At 36.3% G+C, this 18,487-nt stretch overlaps 1 protein-coding gene across 1 annotated transcript in view; it reads right to left on the reverse strand.

The window, feature by feature from the left end:
* Pla2r1 (phospholipase A2 receptor 1) overlaps positions 1-18,487 on the reverse strand; it is a 120,645-nt gene that overhangs the window by 8,413 nt on the left and 93,745 nt on the right. Inside the window, 8 exon segments of the mRNA XM_015479221.2 lie at positions 483-659; positions 1,803-1,919; positions 2,401-2,541; positions 4,368-4,536; positions 6,165-6,403; positions 10,461-10,608; positions 11,063-11,193; positions 11,853-11,970. Of these exon segments, the coding sequence (XP_015334707.1) occupies positions 483-659; positions 1,803-1,919; positions 2,401-2,541; positions 4,368-4,536; positions 6,165-6,403; positions 10,461-10,608; positions 11,063-11,193; positions 11,853-11,970 (1,240 nt within the window).

Raw genomic sequence — 18,487 nt, forward strand, 5'->3', positions numbered from 1 at the left:
AATTATTTTTTGATCACTCTAAGCGAGTTACTCAGGATGAAGTTAAATATGACTTTTATGACATATCATGCTTATGTCATGATATGTCATGACACAGAGAATCACTTCTACCTGTTCATGACAAATATGCCAGATATATAGGGTGTATTTTCTGAGGCCAAAGACAAACTTAACCTTCTGAGTAGCATCACCAGAATGGAGTTGGCTGCTTTACATTCTAATTCTATTTGCTTGTTGGGTTAACAGCCAAGAACAAGAGTCTTTGAATGAGTTGGTTTACAATGTTTTTTTTTTTTTTTCTTTCATATGAGAGGAAGGAGCTGAAATGTTCTCTGAGTTGTTTTATGCAGAACAAAATGATAATTCCAGAGTCTATCTGAAAACTCTCCAAATACTTAGATTTAAAAACTTGAAATGCTGAAATGGTGGGTCAACGTTAGTTAGGGTAGAATCAATGAAGACTTACTCTCTGATTAACCCACCTGCCTCCATTTTACATATGAACCCCTTTTTTTCTTCACATGGGGTTAACTGCCACACTCCTTCGGGGACCTTCAGGGCAACACACTGGTGGGACTGGAGGTGGTCCATGTCTGGCTTCCGAATGCCCCAGTTTGATTGGTCTGTGGGTGTTCCATCAAACCATTTTATGGTTTCATCTGTGAAAATATTACTGACTTATTATACATTATATGCATTGTTTCAAACATACTAAGACTGCAATGAACCATAAAAATCGATCCCTAAGTTTAATGAGACTCTCTCCTCTGATGCATTAGCTCTGTGAGGACAGTCATGAACTCAACATCAAAGGTAGGTATTAATGAAGTTGACTTGTGAATTACCCTTTATTTATTTTAGATACATTATTCTATTTAGTACATTTAGAATATCATGTTTATTAGTGTAACAGTTTGAAACATTCCATGTAATTTCTAGCCAATTTCAAGAAATTATTGAGTAAATGAAATTAATCAATGTAAGGACACTCTTTTGAGTCCTAACCTCCAAGTCTTTATAAAATGATTTACGTTCTAAAAGAATTTTACACTGAATGTCTTTAATAGCAAGCCAGTCATATGTCAAGGGATTAGAGGCAGTGGGAGACCATCCCATATACAGGAGGGATGCACTGACTGAAAAGAATTTAAAACTAAAACAAAACTAGCTAAAAGTTTATTTGCTTTTTATTATCACCATCTGCTAGAAACTCTATAAGGTTAGTGATTAAAATGCTCCCCTTAAGGGTAGGCTCACCCCCAACTTTGGTATACCACTGTTACAAGCTCTTTATGCTGATGAAAATAATTTTCTTTACAAGTACCTTTCAATAACCATCAATTACATAAAGAAAAGAATACCAGGCTTCCATTTTATTACAAACTCCTGTTTTTATGAGTAGCAAATAGGAATTCTAATAGCACAATTTATCACTGAAACATTTCCATAACTCCATTGTGCTTTTATAACATTTAGAAACCTGGGGCATTTTCCAGTCAGTCTGGTTTTGGTGTGATATGCTGAATACACAGTTCCAGCCAAGCATCTTCACAGTAATCGTAAAGGTAAACTTGTTGTTGTTCATTTTTATTTTTGCTATTCTGGGATTATTCCAGAGGATAAGAAGGTATAGAACAGGGTAGCAATGTTGTTTGTGGAAGAAATGGCTTCAGGATTCCTGCTATTTTTTCAAAGCAAATGTGTGCAAGGAGATTTTTCTGGCTCACAGATGCCATTATCATTAGCCCTAACAACTGTGTATTTATTCATGCCCTCTCCTTTTCTCTACCCAAATCACTTACTGTTACTATCAAATTGAGCATTCAACCAAACCATCTGGACAGAAGAACCAAAGGCAAAAAGCTCTTCCAGGAGAAATGAATTTTCAGCCTCATCCTTGATTGTTAAAAGATTAGATCCTATAAAAGAGTCAAGTAGCAAATGAGCAAGTATTTGTGTCTACACATTTTAAAAATGTCTTCTATGCCACTATTTGCAAAGTGCAGACTTTGAAAAGTAAAAATCTTTGTTATGAATAAAGTGATTTTGAATAAAAAGTTTAAGATAAAAGCACATTTACTAAGATTGCATTTAAGAAGTTAAAACATAGAATGTTAATTTTAGAGAACATTAAAAATTCACAATGCAAATGCATTCAAACATCTCCTTCAGAAAATGCAATATACTGAGACAGCATCTCAGGTTTTCAAATTCTACACTGGACATTAAGTTGCATATATTATCTGTCCTCAAACAAGCAAATTTAATAGTATTTATTGCTTTCTATAGTTTTTGTTGCTCCTAACATCACTAAATAATCAGACAAATGAGAAAAACACATTGTTTACTGAAATGTCAAAAGGAGCACATGAAAGAATTTTACCATCACAAAAGAATTACCTTCCTTTTTGCAAAATTCATGAGCAGCCTCAAAACTCGTGCTGTCTAGGACTGTAGAAAAACTGTAGCAATTACTTTTAAATTTTATCCAGGGAATAGATGTTTCTGAGCACAACACTGGGTGTTCAAATGGTTTTGTTTCTATGAAGAAAAACCAGTTATGATTTCAGGGTGGTGACTGGCTCCATTTATTGAGATAAACATTACATTATATTCTATGAAAGACCAAGATAAATATATGTAATAAGATTTTCATGGTAATATTCTGAAAGATAGGATTTAATGTAAATAATTACAAAACTAGGGCCAGTTTCTAGCATTTCTGGCAGAAACAATCTTTACCTAAACATAGCAGTGTACATAGCTTAGTTTGAGTGGTGACTGGGTGAGGGGGGCTATCTTTCATGTTTGCAATTGGTATCCTAAAGGTTGGGACATCTGGAGGATGTGATTCATAGAAATAGTGACAGCTCAATGATTCTGGCAAAAGGGACTTCCAAATGTACAAAATGTGTTTCATGCAGTGCTGAATATCATAGATTTAAAAAAATCCTTCCTCACTAATAAACCTATGAGAAAAAATAATGCAACATGACATGAAATAAAACAAATAAGATACATTTTTAAAAAAATATTTTTTAGTTGTTGATGGACTTTGTTTATTTATATGTGGTGCTGAGAATCAAACCCAGTGCCTCACACATGCTAGGCAAGCGCTCTTCCACTGAGCTACAACCCCAACCCTAAATGAGGTAAATTTGAGGGGACTTTACTTCAGAGGGCAAGCATGAGAGTTAGACTCATCCATCCTGAGATCCTGGCTCTGCCACTTACTGGTTGTGTGACTGTGGGCCCATTACCCACATTGATTCCTTTATCTATAAAAGGAAACTAACAACAATATCTTTTTTATAATCTGGGACTTTAAATTCATTAGTGCTGGATACTTCTAAAGTACTCAATGATGCATTGTTCTTGAAAAGAGAGAGATAGCTTTTATGGTGTTTCAGAAACAGAATTAATTTTTTCATATACCTTTAAATATACATATATTTATTTACATTTAACTCTGAATTGTTTTGATCTAAAGTTACATATTGTGTATGCTATTTATATAGTACCAAAAACATAAGTAAGTGTTACATTTTTGTGAAATGAGAGATTTAAAAGGAGAATAGCTAGTGCTACGGAACTTAAAAAAAATAACAAATATTTATTGAGGATTTACAGTTTGCTAAAGGCATATCAGAAGTACTTGTGAGTTTACAGAGCTTATATTTTAGTGAAATATATTTTAGCTAGCCTCTCTGCTATCTGACTTTTGGCATATATAAGCCATCTCTCTAGTTTAGGGAATTGTCTATACACACTATAGTAATAAAGGAGAAGGGACCTTTTCAAATGGGATTAACATCATATTAGAGAGTGGGGGCATGTGGCTTTTGATTCTGGTCCTGTTGATTGACAGCTGAGATCTCAGGAAGCTATATAGTGCTCTGAGTTAAGTTTCACCTTTATTGTCCTATTTTTTTCCCATTTACATGCCACCCATTCTTCAAGGCTCATCTTCACTGTCATGTCCTTCAAGATGCCTTCCTTGGGCTTACGGTTGTGGCTCAGTGGTAGAGCACTTGCCTAGTATGTGTGGAGGCACTGGGTTTGATTCTCAGCACCCCATATAAATAAAATAAAGGTCCATCAATAACTAAAAAAAATATTAAAAGAAGAGAAGCCTTTCTGCTTTTTCTTTTTTCTTGATAACTCCCACAACAGATGCTACCTCTCTTATCTCATTTGGTACCCATACTGGAATAGCAATTATTTGTCTTTATATCACTGACCAGACACCAGAGACTTACTAGGGGCTGAGACTTCTACTACTCATGCTCGTATTTCCTGCTCAGTCCAGCCTTGCATATAGTAGAAGCACACGTGTTATTTGTTCAGTTGAATAGAATTGTACCTACCAGTGGGCACATGACAAATGGCACCTTGCAGAAATGACTCACAGGCTGTGCTCTGCCAGCGTCCATTAATATCAGCGAAAACACAGTCACCGAAGAAGGATGACTCCTCATCTTTCCAAAAAGTGAAAGAGGATTTGGTGCCATCTGACCAGTCAAAATGAAGACCATTCTATGGAGGGAAGGTGAGCCATCACTTCCTCACCATGACTGCTGTGGTGTCACTCCGTGCCGCGAGCATCCCACTCTTCCCACAAATATCTCTGCTTCTATTCTTTTTTTTTAGAGGGCCTAGAACTGCTTATGAATATGGCCTGATAAAAAGGAGTATCTACCACAAATGATATCTTTTTTTTTGGTTCTGAGGAATCATTGGCTTCTTGCAACCATAATTTCCTAGTAAGTAATCAGAGGGAAATAGGGTCAATACCTTGATTTTTACACCAAAATAAATTCTAGATTGATTGAAGATTCAAGCATAATGTTGAAAACATAAAAGCATTAATGAAAACTTTGCTATTTTTTTTATACTTTTGATGTGGGGAAAATCTTTCCAAGTCATACAAAATCCAGAGTCCGTAATACAAAATTTACTACATAAAGATAAAACATTCTGTAAAACAAAAAATACAACAAATAATCGTAAAATATCATTCTTTTAGCTACCCCACTGACAAGGTTTAGAATTTTGATAATAGTGTTAAGGATGTAAAAAACAGAGCTGGGATGTGGCTCAGTGGTTAAGTGGGTACCAAAGTGGCCCCCGGGTACCAAAAAATCCCTGGTACCAGGAAAAAGAAAAAAGATGTAAAAGTTAGATGCAATCCTTTGGCATATAAAGTGGTGCAAATTTTTGAAAGGCAATTTGGCAGTACTTGTTAAAATTTAGTGTATTCAGCAATATTATTTCTAGGAAATTAGCCTACCTGTACAAGAATGTTTGTTGTGCATTGTGATTGTAAAAAAGATGAGAAAAAAAAAAATCAAATGCCCATTCTCAGGGGAATAGTTTAATAAATTGTGGTGTATTCTTACATACAAATCTCAAGTGAATACTTGAGATTTTTATGTGCTTACAGGAAGGTTATAAAAACTATACTAAATTAAAAGAGCAAATTTAAGGATAGCAGACACAGTGTGATCTCATTTGTATTTTAAAAACAATGTACATATTCACTCATTATAGATGCATACGTGTATATCCATTGAAAATTTCTAGATGGCATACAAGAAACTGCTTACAACACAGGGAGTAGAACTAGGGATCAAGAGAGAATAGAATTTACTTTTCACTACTTTTATTAAAAAACAATAAAGCAAAGAACCTTATTCTCCAAATCACATTCCTAGAGGAAAATAAAAACAATGTTTAAATTTTAAGAGGTATGGAATTATTTAAAAATCAGGCAAGAAGTGTGAGCCATTTTTCTTGGTGATTCCTTAAATGTCACAAATGACCCAATTTGACCCAATTGCAGAGCTTGGGTTTAAAATGTGTTCCAGTATTTGTATGGGATGGAATTCAGATGTGTCTGGAAAATTTCAGAGACTTTTGAAGGCTATTTATTATGTCTAGAAATCAGGCAAGTGGATGTTTATCCCCAAAAGACATACACTCTTTTGTTTTCTAGTTAAGCCGCTCACAAGATTAGTCAGTTGTTTTACTAATTATTTAAATGTTACATTTACTGTTATTTCTGGGATTTTTTTTCCTGTGCTAATTTCACTGATCCCATCATGAAGGAGGTAGACATGAAATTTAATTATATAAAGATATTCCAGGGCACTTAGGACACTTACATCTGTGGTGAACAGTCCAATCCAGTGGGCGTGTCCTAGCCGGTTGAGGACAACAGTGAGGAAGGACTGGTGATACTGGTCTGTAATGCTAACCAGCTCTGCTCCATGCATCAGGCAGGCTTTTATTGCTGCATACCAAGTCATATTTGCCTTAATTATTTTGTACGTTCTGTTTCCATATTCTAAGGTATTGGGGATTGGGTACATATCAGATGTATTCATGTGGTGTCCCGAAGTATCTACAAAAAGAACAACAACAACAAAATAATTTGTAGCATCTAGATGGGAAAGAAGGAGGAAAAATCTAGCATGGATCCCTGTCATGATGATCCAGGTTGACCAGAGAGTTTTTCTTCCTGAATTGACTATGTATTAAATGAGGGTACTACCTGAAAGTATATGGGATGCTGAAAATTAGAATCTTAAGGGAATTTAATAAATGAGTTTCTTCAAAATTATAAATATAGATTGCATTAATTTTGAAAGATTTCCCATTTTTGACCCTCTTTTGTCAAATAGACCACTTTTAGTAGAGCTGCCGGTAATCTCCTTGGGCAGGTTTCAGTAGCTACCAACACTAGCCTAACCCACTGTTATGGCAGAAATTCACACTTCATGAAAGAGTATCAATATATATTGTGTTGTCATCAATTGCATTGCAAAACTAGTTTTACAAGTATATATTCTCAAATAAAACACTTATTACACTTTAAGACTATAAATCATTATCATATTTAGTCTATAATTTCTAAAAAGAAATTTAAAAACTCAAGTTAACAAATGCTAGAAACATATACTTCCTATAAAAAGTTACTATTAATATGTCACCTGTGAGAGTCAAGATTTATAAGTTAAAAGGGAAGTTTTTCCAGCCTGTAGTTATCAGTACTTCCCTGTTTAGCAGTGGCTATGATCATGGGGAAAGAGAGTCTTGTTTGACTTACAGATATTTCCTTTTTAATATGTGTGTTTACCTTTTTGTTTTGTATTACAGTGTGTACTAGGATAGGCTGAGTTCAGAGCAACTAAAACATGAAAACAAAATAAAAGTTTCTGCACTATACAAAGTGCCTTGAGTTTCTCTCTGTGGTTTTACAACACTTAGGGTTAGAAAGGAACATGGCCAGGTGTGGATAGGTCAGAAGGTCTGGGGCTCAATCCCATTCCTCCTTCTAACTCGTTAAGAGACATTGAGCAAATTGAACTCAAATTTCTGGTCTATGAGACATTGATATGATCTCCCTTAGAGAAGTATGAGTAGGATTCCTTGAGATATCCACATGGGATACATACTGTTATTTCTAGGAAACAGCAGGCACTCAATAAATGTTGCTTCTTGCTTCCCTTTCCTTACTTCTGGACATAACTCCTACTCTCTATTTGCTGCCCAACCCGTGAAAGTGGCAAAGTGGGAAATTGACTTTTACCTGAAACTCTTATCTCAATATAGCAACATATTGCAAAATCAAAGTGAAATTAATATATTTACCAACTTGTGAAGATTTGAATTCTATTATCAGTTTATTTATTGCTAGAAGTCTGTTTGCCAGTCTCTATGCACCGTCTATGGTTATTTTTATAAAATCAATATAATAACAAAGTAGCTATTTATAAATGATAATGATTAGTGAAATTAAAGACACAAATTCTTATATATGTGGCCCAAACACCAATTTGACTGCCCCCTCAACTGAGTTATATATCTATATTTTTACACATATGAATTTCTTCCTATGTAATCTAGTCTATCAAATTTCAAAATAAGTGAATTTGAGCAACATGATCTTTCTATTCTTTCCCCTGAAAAAGTAAGATCTCTCTTGGAAGCCAAGTTCCAAATTGGGGGCTCTTAGATGTTCTTGTGGGATTTGTTTGTTTGTTTTGCAGTACCAGGGATGAACCCATGCTAGGCAAGTGCTCTACCACTGTGCTACATCCTGAACCCCAAACTAGGAGGGGTTCTTGACTTTGTCTTTCTCTTTTTATTCAGATTTCTTTGTTCTTTCAGGCAGTCGAGTGATTTAGTTTCAAGCCCAAAGTGAGTACATATTTATAAGAAAGAAGAGCAGAACTTGTGTATTCATTGTAATTTGCAAGCATTTGTTAAATCAAATAGTCATAATTGAAAATACTCTATCATTCCTTAAACATGTGCTGGGAACAGTACTAAGCATTATATATGCACAGAGCATAAACGCTGAAATCAAAGTTTGCAGAAGATAAATAACTTGACAGAAGCTTGTTTACAGAGGTGGAGTAGGAAACCCTGGGTGGGGCACTCCAGGGTCTCAGTTCTCACCCACCACTGCTCTACACTGTCTAGGAAAGAACATCCCAAAATATCAGAGACAGCAAGTGATCTGAGGTTAAATTTCAAGAAAAATATCAGTGTTACAGTAGTAGAATAGAATCATTGTGTTTAACTGAGAGACATCGATCACCCTCAAGCTTGATTGTTACTTATTTTTTTAATCATCAAGTTCTTTGGAAAATGGGGAGACTTTTACCTCTTTCATAGAATTCTTTATGGTTTTATGGCATAATGCTCATAAACCCAAGGCACAGTGCCAGGTCCATGTTAAATGTGAACGTACATGCTATTCTGATATCATTTCTTCCCTTACAAGGGGCTTTCCATATTATTCTTGCCATTACTGATCCAGTATCTTCTTGTAGTTCCTGGCCATTGTGCCTCAGTGATAACTGAGAACCAGAAATGGAGCTTCTCTGGAATTGCTGAGGATGGGTTGATACTTAGCATCCTCAGAAAGCTCACAGGTGTGCAGGACTAAGAAGTGTGATTCATATTCCTGGTAAGCATCATAGGCTAGGCTGCCCAGATTTCCACATAGCCTGATGCAAACTGCGACCATCTAGGGTGCTCTTGTACAGGGATAACTAGTGCGCAATGAAAGGAAGCTGCTGTTTCTATATTTATTACTTGAGATCACTCAAATGCATTCATGTTGCTTGCTGAACCTGTTGGCTATGTGTAACAGTGTGGTGATAAGATTTGGACGATAAATATCCCCTAAAAGTCCAAGTGTTAAAGGCTTGGATCCCAGGGTGTCACTATTGAGAGGTGGTGGAACCACTAAGAGGTAAGGCCTAGTGAAAAGTCTTTAGGTCATTGGAAGCATACCCTAGGAGGGGATTGTGGAACCCCAGTCTCTTCTTTTTCCTTTCTTTTTGCTTCTTGGCTATGAGGTAAGTGGCTTTGCTCTGGTGCATGCTTTAGCCATGATGTGCTGCTTTGAAATAGGCCCCAAGCAACAGGGCCAATCAATCATGAACTAGAACCACCAAACCTATGTGCCAAGATATACCTTATCTCTTTATAAGCTGATGATCTCAGGTATTTTGTTACACTGATGGAAAGATGATGGCTTTGGCAATTTATACCAGAAGTCATTGGGGGTTCTGCCTATTAGATCTAGAAACATACTATGCGTCATATTTAGCCACAGAGACCATTTTTAGGGTTCCAAGAAGGTGTATGAGTTGGTTTATTTCTCTGATTCTTTTCCAATGTTTTCTTGGTGACTTTTACAAAATTGCTTGAATAGATGCTGCTATGGTTTATATGTAGTTTGAATATGTTCCTTAAGAGCCACATGTTGAAGTTTCATTCTCATTAATGAGGTATGAAGCCGGTAGAGAATTTATCTGACTATGAGTTTTACAAATGGGACTTTTAGGAGATGATTAAGATTAGATGAGGTCATCAGGGTGAGCTCTCATGATTTGAATGCTGGTGGCTTTATAAGGAGAGACAGACCAGAGGGTACACTTATTCTCTCTGTCTCTTGCCATATGATGCCCTGTGCCACCTTAAGTCTGCCATCAAGAAGGCCATTACTAGATAGGGGCCCTTTACTTGAGATCAGAACCATGGGCCAAGATAGCACTCTTTTCTTTATAAGTTAGCTTGCTAACTTTGTTATAGTACTTCATTATAGTGTCAGAAAATGGCCTAATACATACATGTAACCCAGAACAAAGCAGGACAATTCTTTAAGAGGCCAAAGTAAATGCATAAAATTAGTCACCAGTCAAGTGGTCTCTGCAGTCCTTAGAACACAACTATAGTATAGCATAGTCCCAGGGTGCTGGGGATTACATGACCATAGGTAAAGAGAAAGAATAAGTGCCTCCCACTGTTAGCTGTGGAACTGCTAAGCAGTTGTGGAAAACAAATATGGAAGATAAGGGGGCTGAGACTAAGGAAATGAAAGGAATACAAAACCATATTTTTATATATGGAATAAAAAGGAATAAGAAAAACATGTTTCTTACCTTGCATTTTTTCACAAACAAACCCATAGCCTTCTTTTCCACAATCTTCAAAATACCATTTGCCAGTGAAATGAAAATTAGGATTACTTGACAGCAAGGCACACAGAGGAATGTCTTTTTGAACTTCTGTAGTGTTATGACTTGGAATCTTTAAAAGAATATAAATGTTATAAAAATATGATAATATAAAACATTGAAATTTGTATTTAGGACATCAAAAGAGCATTACTCTCTTATTAACATTTCTTTCTTTCTTTTTTTTTTTTTGCAGTACTGAGGATTGAACCCAAGGCCTTGCACATGGTAGACGAGGGCTTTACCATTGAGCTACATTCCCAGCCCCTCTTTCTTTGCATTTAATAAGTCAGTTCACAAATCACTTCATAACCTCCAAAATAAACAATAATTGTAATGAGTAAAATAATTACATTTATGAAACACATGAAAATTAGGTGAAATTACATTATTAAAAATTAATATGTTAATAATAAACTAATATAAATTTAGACCTAAAAATATAGGAAGAAAAAAGCTTTAGTAAGCAAGTCTTGAATGAGAGTTCTGGCTAAAATGATTTCTACAAAATAAATCTTAAAACTTACATTTATTACATCAAATGGAGACCAGTTAGAATATGTCACAGGCTTTCCATTTAGCCATTTTTCATAATCGTTATTTTGTAACCCTATCCACACATTAGTGTTGTGGCCAAAAAGATTCATAGTGATGAAAGCTGAAAGATAGGAATACATTATCTAATTTAATACCATATAAACCATTAGTGTGATCATCGAATTCTGTTTATAACTGTAATTATATTTAAATGACAGTGAAACTTAATTATGAATCAATTGTAGGAATGTGTTACTTTGTCCTTGTTAAGGTAATGGAGTTTTTTTTTTTCTGCACTTTTGTTTGAGTTTAAATTGACAGAAATTAGCTGGATAACAAGAAATTTTATCATATCATTAACAAAACAATTTCCAGTGCTCATTCAATGCCTTTTTAAACAAAAGAGGATTTATCTATTGTAGTTAAGCTATAGTATATAATTACCTAAATATCAAATAAAAGTGTGTAGTTAAATCTAAAGGGATCTAAAAATCATACTGTGCAATTATAGTAGACTATACTTGAGATAATTTTAGCCATTTTGAAATGCAGATCTTATTCTTTCTATTATCTTCAAAACTCAGCAGCTTATGATCAATGCAGTACGCAGACATGTATAGATGTCATGACATAAAGCTTACTGGGTAAACTGAAAATTTATGTATCATCAGTACAATGTTTTAAATGTTGACTTGGAAACGTTAGTATATTTTGGAACATTTTAATTAATACCTGAATAAAAATGATTATTTTGGCCTGTCTGCACCCTGAATACTCTACCTTGTTCCACCTCACTTTCAATGGCAACCAGTGTCCCCCCTGTTTCAATGCAGAAATCTTGAGCACCCATCCAGTTCTTCAGATCACTTGGGTCTTTGGGGATCCTCACCAAAAGGCACTATCAAAAAACACCAAAACAAAGTGCTCATCTCTGTAGTTTTATAAGTGAATTAAAAATTTCCCATAGATCAACCTTGAAAATTACTTGGGCAGCTGCTCCAAAGACATTAAAGTAACCATCATATCCACCTTAAAAGTGAAGAATAAGTCTTGTTCCTCTTGGGGCTAATGCCTGTGTTGACATCAGGCAGATAAGAAACAAGGATGTGTTTTGTCATGTGGGATGTCAGAGCAGTGGCCATGGATCCTCAAGAGGAGCCAGTTTTCTCACAAAGTTTGCAGTGGCAGATTTAATCTAATAAAAGAAGTCTGTGAGTGGCAAAGAACAGCTTAGCTTGAATTGATTTCCAAGCATCCTTCCTCACTTTGAGTGAGCAAGGAATACGGGGAGATGGAGCCACATCAGGTGTTTCAATTTACCAAATATTTAGAGTCAGCCATTTGGTCAGTAAGTCCATCATAAAAGCCAAAAAAGGGAAAAAAAATGAGCCCAATGGGAGGAGAAGCTAGGGCGAAACTAAGGACACCCAGGAAAAGGAGAAACAAAGGAAGGCCAGCCATCAGTGTTAAATGGAACACAGAAAGGCTATGGGATTTGGCACTGAGAGTTCATGTCTCTATCATGGTGGAGGCTTCTTATTATGGGATGGGTGAGAAATGGAGGACTGGCCTGGCTGAAGATAAGCTTTTCTTCCCCACCGCCACCCCTAAAGCTCAATGAAATTTAAAATGTTGGTAGGACTAACTGGGCTTAGGTGAGAGGGAGACACAGAAGAGAAAGGTTATAACGGAAAAGGCAAAGTTCCAGAGAAGTCAGGAGAGACTTTATGCAAAGCACAGTCCATCTAGAATTTCCTGAGAATTCCTCTCTCATGCTCAATTTGCTTATCAATGAACATAGCAACCCTAGTCTTTAGATAGGTCTGATTCCAAGATCTTGTTACTGAGACATTTCCAGTTACAGGATGATGTCACATATGTAGAAATCCTACTTGAGGGAGCATCCTTCCTATCTTGCCTTAGAACGACGACAATCCTTTCCATCATTCTTCTAAATTCATCATTTCCCACCTGTTCCCCACCATCATATACACCTTAAAAGTGAAGAGTAAGTCTTGTTCTTCTTTGTCACACCAGAGGAATGTGACTAATAAACATTTATGGAAAAAAAAAATTAGACAACAGATCCTAAAATGGTTATCAAACGACATCCTCAGGCATTCTAGATTGAGCCCAGTGGTTCTCAAACAGTTTAGTCCTTCAGGGATCATGTGACAATGTCTGAGGGTTGCCATCAACGTTGGCAGTGGAGACCAGGACAGCAGCTCCACCCTGCAAGGTTCAGAACAAGTCACTAGTCCGCAGTCAAGAACCACCCAGCTCAAAGTGTCAACCGCAGGAGACCATCCTTTTCAAAACTCAGTTCTGACATATCATTATTTTTTTGTTGCTGTTCTTTTAGTTATACATGACAGTGGAGTGTGTTTTGACACATTGTACATACATGGAGTATAGCTTGTTCTCCTGGCTATACATGATGTGGAGTTACACTGTTTGTGTATTCATGTATGAACATAGGAAAGTAATCGGACATGTCCTCCTCCTCCTCCTCCTCCTCCTCCTCCTCCCTGTCTCTNNNCCTCCTCCTCCTCCTCTTTAATATTTTTTTTTAATTTTAGATGGACACAATGCTTTATTTTATTTATTTATTTTTATGTGATGCTGAGGATAGAGCCCAGTGCCTCACATGTGCGAGGCAAGCGCTGTACCACTGAGCCACTACCCCAGCCTGGACATGTCGTTCTTGAGTTTACGCTCCTCAGAGGGTTTCCATTGCTTTTAGGATGAAAACCAGAACCCCTGATCTGGCCTGAAGTTGAGTTACCAACCAAAGGAGGAAGTGTATTTTCAATTCTTCTGCTTCCCTTTCCTTTGTTTGCTTCACAAAGAAACTGAATTGGCTATAAGGAGTTTAATTTTATAACAACTATTCTTTTATCTATTTCTTTTCATTCTGCCTCTTTCTTCTAATTACAAATTCCGAAGAGTGGCACACACTAATTATTGGGAAGTCTTATCACTTAATGCGAATTCACCTTGTGTTCAGATAGTCACACTAATGAACCATCCACAAATACCAAGGAACTTCATTGGTTCCGTTAGCGCATTAAATCTCTCCAGAAAAACACTCCGTCCTCGCTCCCCACATGCTCGCTTCAGCCAGGATTGACTAGCTCGGCAGTGTGGAATGTGGCCTCCCCTTTCCACAACTTCATTGTTTCTAAAAATATAACATATTTACTAACACTCTCTGAAATGGTGTTGTTAATAATTAAAGCACAGCATCAAGAGGCAGTACAACATCCTTAACATTGTTTACTGACTCATTTGCAAATATGATCATCTTGTATAATGTACCTCTGATTATTGCTGTGAATTAAGGAGGTGCTATTGTTTCCCTACAATTTTCACATATAAGATTATTTTATTCATTTATTTTGGGTCTCAAAATTGTTTCTAGCTCAACATTTGGAAATGGAATTCTTGACACTGGGTGGTTCCCCAGTGTTCCTGCTGACAACTGAATGGCACAGTCAGCACACAGTAAGCCTGGGCCCTCGTAGGCATTTCACCAGCCCTCCTGCACTACCATTTGGAATTTCTGTTTTGCAAAGCACTCCCGCTTCTCCTACCCCTACTACCCCACGATCTTGGCCACCACCCTCTTAGCCCAAGTTACTAATTTTGCCTGTACTATTGCAATGGCTATCTAGCTGTTCTCACCCTGCCCCCCTTCAATCTATCCTTGGCACTGTAGCTAGAGTGATACCTTTAAGAATTTGGTCCTGGTTATGGCCCTCTTTAGTTAAAAACCTTTCGGGATTTTCCCATTCCTTTTAGGATAAAACCAGAAACTCTACAATGATATCACTTGCCTACTTCTTTTGTTTCATCTTCTATTAGCTTAGTTCTTTAGTTTCTTAACTGTTATATTTCCCCTCACCACAGGACCTTTAACACATGCTACTTTTAATGATCTTTATCTTATGACCACCTTGGTCAGGTCCTCCTATGACATACTTTTAAAGAACTGCATGACTTTATCACATACATCATGGTTTTAAATGATATAGTTATTTTCCTGGCTGGCTTATTAAAATTTATTCTCCCTCTTGTCTGTAAGCTCCAAAAGAGAAAACATTGTGTCCTGTTTTTGAATTCTCACTATGCAACATAGTTAAGTGAAAGAATGGATAAAGTGTAAAGTGGGGACATGGAAAATGGTAACCCCCAAGACAATGTGCCCCAGGAGGAGGGAGGGAGGAAGGAGGCAAAACATTGATTCTTCCTCAGTAAATCCTTTCCTAGTGACAAGACAATCCCCGGGAAGGAGACATACATCAATCCTAAAATGGCAGTACCTAGAAAGAGGATAAGTGTTGATCCTTTCCCAGTAAATTCTTTTCCAATGACAGCAAAGCTACACATTAATCCTGTCCCAGTCACAATACGATGACCTCCCAGAGGACAAGATAAGCACTGGGCACTGAGCTGTAAACCTCCCATCCTTGCGCAGTAAAACAAGTCTCAAGGGCTGGGGTTGTGGCTTGGAGGTGAAGTGCTCACCTAGAATGTGTGGGGCACTGGGTTTGATCCTCAACACCACATAAAAATAAAATAAAGATGTTGTGTCCACCTATAACTAAAAAATAAATATTAAAAAAAATCTCAAATTTTTACAATCTCTTTCCTGAATGCCCCAACTGACAAGTCACCTCTCAGTGTAACCTGTAAAACCCCAAACACCTTCTGTAACCGGTGACCATTTTCTACCCAGAAAGTGAGTATATCTAGGATATACTTGTATAGTCATTATCACTCAGTTGTGAAAAACTAATAGTCACATACAGGAATGAACAAGAAATGAATGAACAATCCAAATATACGAGCTAAACCCAAAAAGCACTTAGAAGAAAACATAGAGGTAAATCTTCATGACATTGGATTTGGCAGGGGATTCTTAGGTATGATACCAAAGCACAAGCAACGAAAGAAAAAATAGATAATTGAGTTTCATTAAAATTACAAACTTTTGTGCATCAAAGGAAATTATACAGTTAAAAGACAATCTAATGGATGAGGGAAATATCTGATAGGAATTTAGTATATAGAATATATTCAGAATTCTTATAACTCAACAATAAAAAGACAAGTAACCCAATTAAAAAATGGACAAAAAACTTGAGACATTTTTTTCAAAAAGAAGATAAACAAATGGCCAATAAGTACTTGAAAAGACTCTAAACATCATTAGCCAATAGGGAAATGCAAATCAGAGCCACAGTGAGATAACACCTCAGGTGGACTAGAATGCCTACACTCAAAAATGATAATAATAAGTGTTGACAAGAATGGGGAAAAAATATAGATCCTCATACCCTGTTAGCAGAATTGTAAAATGGTTTAGTTGTTATGGCAAACCATTTATTCCTTAAAAAAACTAAACAAAGGATTACCATATGAACCAGCAATTATACTCCTAGGTATATCTCCACAAGAAGTGAAAATAGGAACTTAGAAATGTACATATCAATGTTCATTGCAGCATTAGCCACAGTAGTTAAAAGGTGGAAATAACCAAAGGGCCCATCCACAAAAGAAATGGACATACAAAAATATGGCAATTCATAGAATATGCAATGGGGTATTATTCAGCTATCAAAAAGAAGGCAGATTTGATATATGCTAAAACATTAGAAGAAGCTTGAGAACACCATGCTACATGAAATAAGCCAGACAACACATGGTGATTTCACTTAAATGAAATATCTAGAAGAAGCAAATTGAGAGAGATAGGAAATAGAGTAGAGAGGCTGGGTGTGGTGGCACACACAATACAAATGCTTTAAAAACCAATTGCCAAACATTTTAGTAAAAGGCTTAGTAACACTCAGTGTCTTATTGAATATAAGTGATACAATTTTCATAATGGAATGTAAAATTTACAACTGGTAGAAAGATCCTAAAGTTTGAGAAAATGGGAAATAACAGAAAGTACTAGTTACTAAAAAATAGTATACCTCAATGCTATAGTAATATATAATCTAGAAAATATTTCATAGTGCACCAATCCTACTTTATCATGGGGCTAAGCTGATGTGGCAATTATTTTTATTATTATTATAATTGAAGGCTTTATTTTTTAAAAACAGTTTTAGTTTTAGAGCAAAATTAATAGGAAAGGCACAGAGATTCCCCATAATAACCTCAATTCTGCACATGCAGAGCCTCCCCCATGATCATGGTCCCCCACTAGCGTGGAACATTTATTACAATTGATGAACCTACATTGACCTGTAATTGTCACCCAAAGTTCACAGTTTTCACTTGGGGGTCATTCCTGGTGTTGTACATTGTATAAGTTTGGACCAATGTATAACAAGGTGTATTCCCCCATGGAATGTCATATAGACTATTCCAGTGCCTAAAACAACCTCTGTGCTAAGCCTGTTCATTTTTTCTCTCCCCTCAACCCTTAAATTTTTTTTTAATGTGTGGTGCTGGGAATTAGAACCCAGGATCTTGTGCATGCAAGGCAAGCACTCTACCAACTGAGTTATTTCCCCAGCCCTCAACCCTTGATTTTTAAGTTGTCTTTATATAGTTTACTTTTTCTAGAATGTCATGTAGTGGGAATAATACAGCATTGGAGTACTTTCAGATTGGCTTCTTTTACTTAGTAATATGCATTTAAGGTTTTTTCATGTCTTTTCACAGCTCCGTAGCTTGTTTCTTTTCAGCACTGAATGATACTGCATTGTCTGGATATATCAGAGTTCTTATTTGTCCTTTCAGTTACTGCAGGACATCTTGGTTGCTAAATTTAGTAATTATGAATAAAACTGCTTTATCTACATGCAAGACTTCACACAGATGTTGTTTTCAACTCCCTTAGATAATTGTCAAGGAGTGTGATTATGGAATGTATGGAATGTATGGAATTATAAAAGTATAATTAGCTTTGTAAGAACATTCCTACTATTTTCCACCGGGGCTGTACCCTTTTGCATTTCCAACAGGAATGAATGAGAGTTCTGGTTGCTTCACCTCCTCATCAGCGTTTGGTGGTGTCCATGTACTAGGTTTTGGCCATTCTAACAGAAAGGCAGAGTGTTCCATCATCATTTGCAATGCAGTCCTTAAGTTCTAATATGAAGTAGACAGTGTAGGAAAGAGTAGGACTACCAGATTCAGGACAGAAAATGTGAGGTTGATTTTCAGTCTAATACCTGTTTACTGTGAATGTTCAGAAAGGTAATACAATTATTCAATATGCGAATTGTTAATAGTAATTCTGTATCTTTTAAAAGTTCAATAGGAGGAATGCATATGAAATCATCCAACAAAGTCAGTTGGAAGCAACCTAGATGTCTACCAATGGATGATGAATGGATAAACAAATGTGGTATATACATACAATGGAATATTATTCAGACTTAAAAAGTAAGGAAATT

This window comes from Marmota marmota, unplaced genomic scaffold, assembly GCF_001458135.2.
Source record: "Marmota marmota marmota unplaced genomic scaffold, marMar, whole genome shotgun sequence".
Lineage (NCBI taxonomy): Eukaryota > Metazoa > Chordata > Mammalia > Rodentia > Sciuridae > Marmota > Marmota marmota.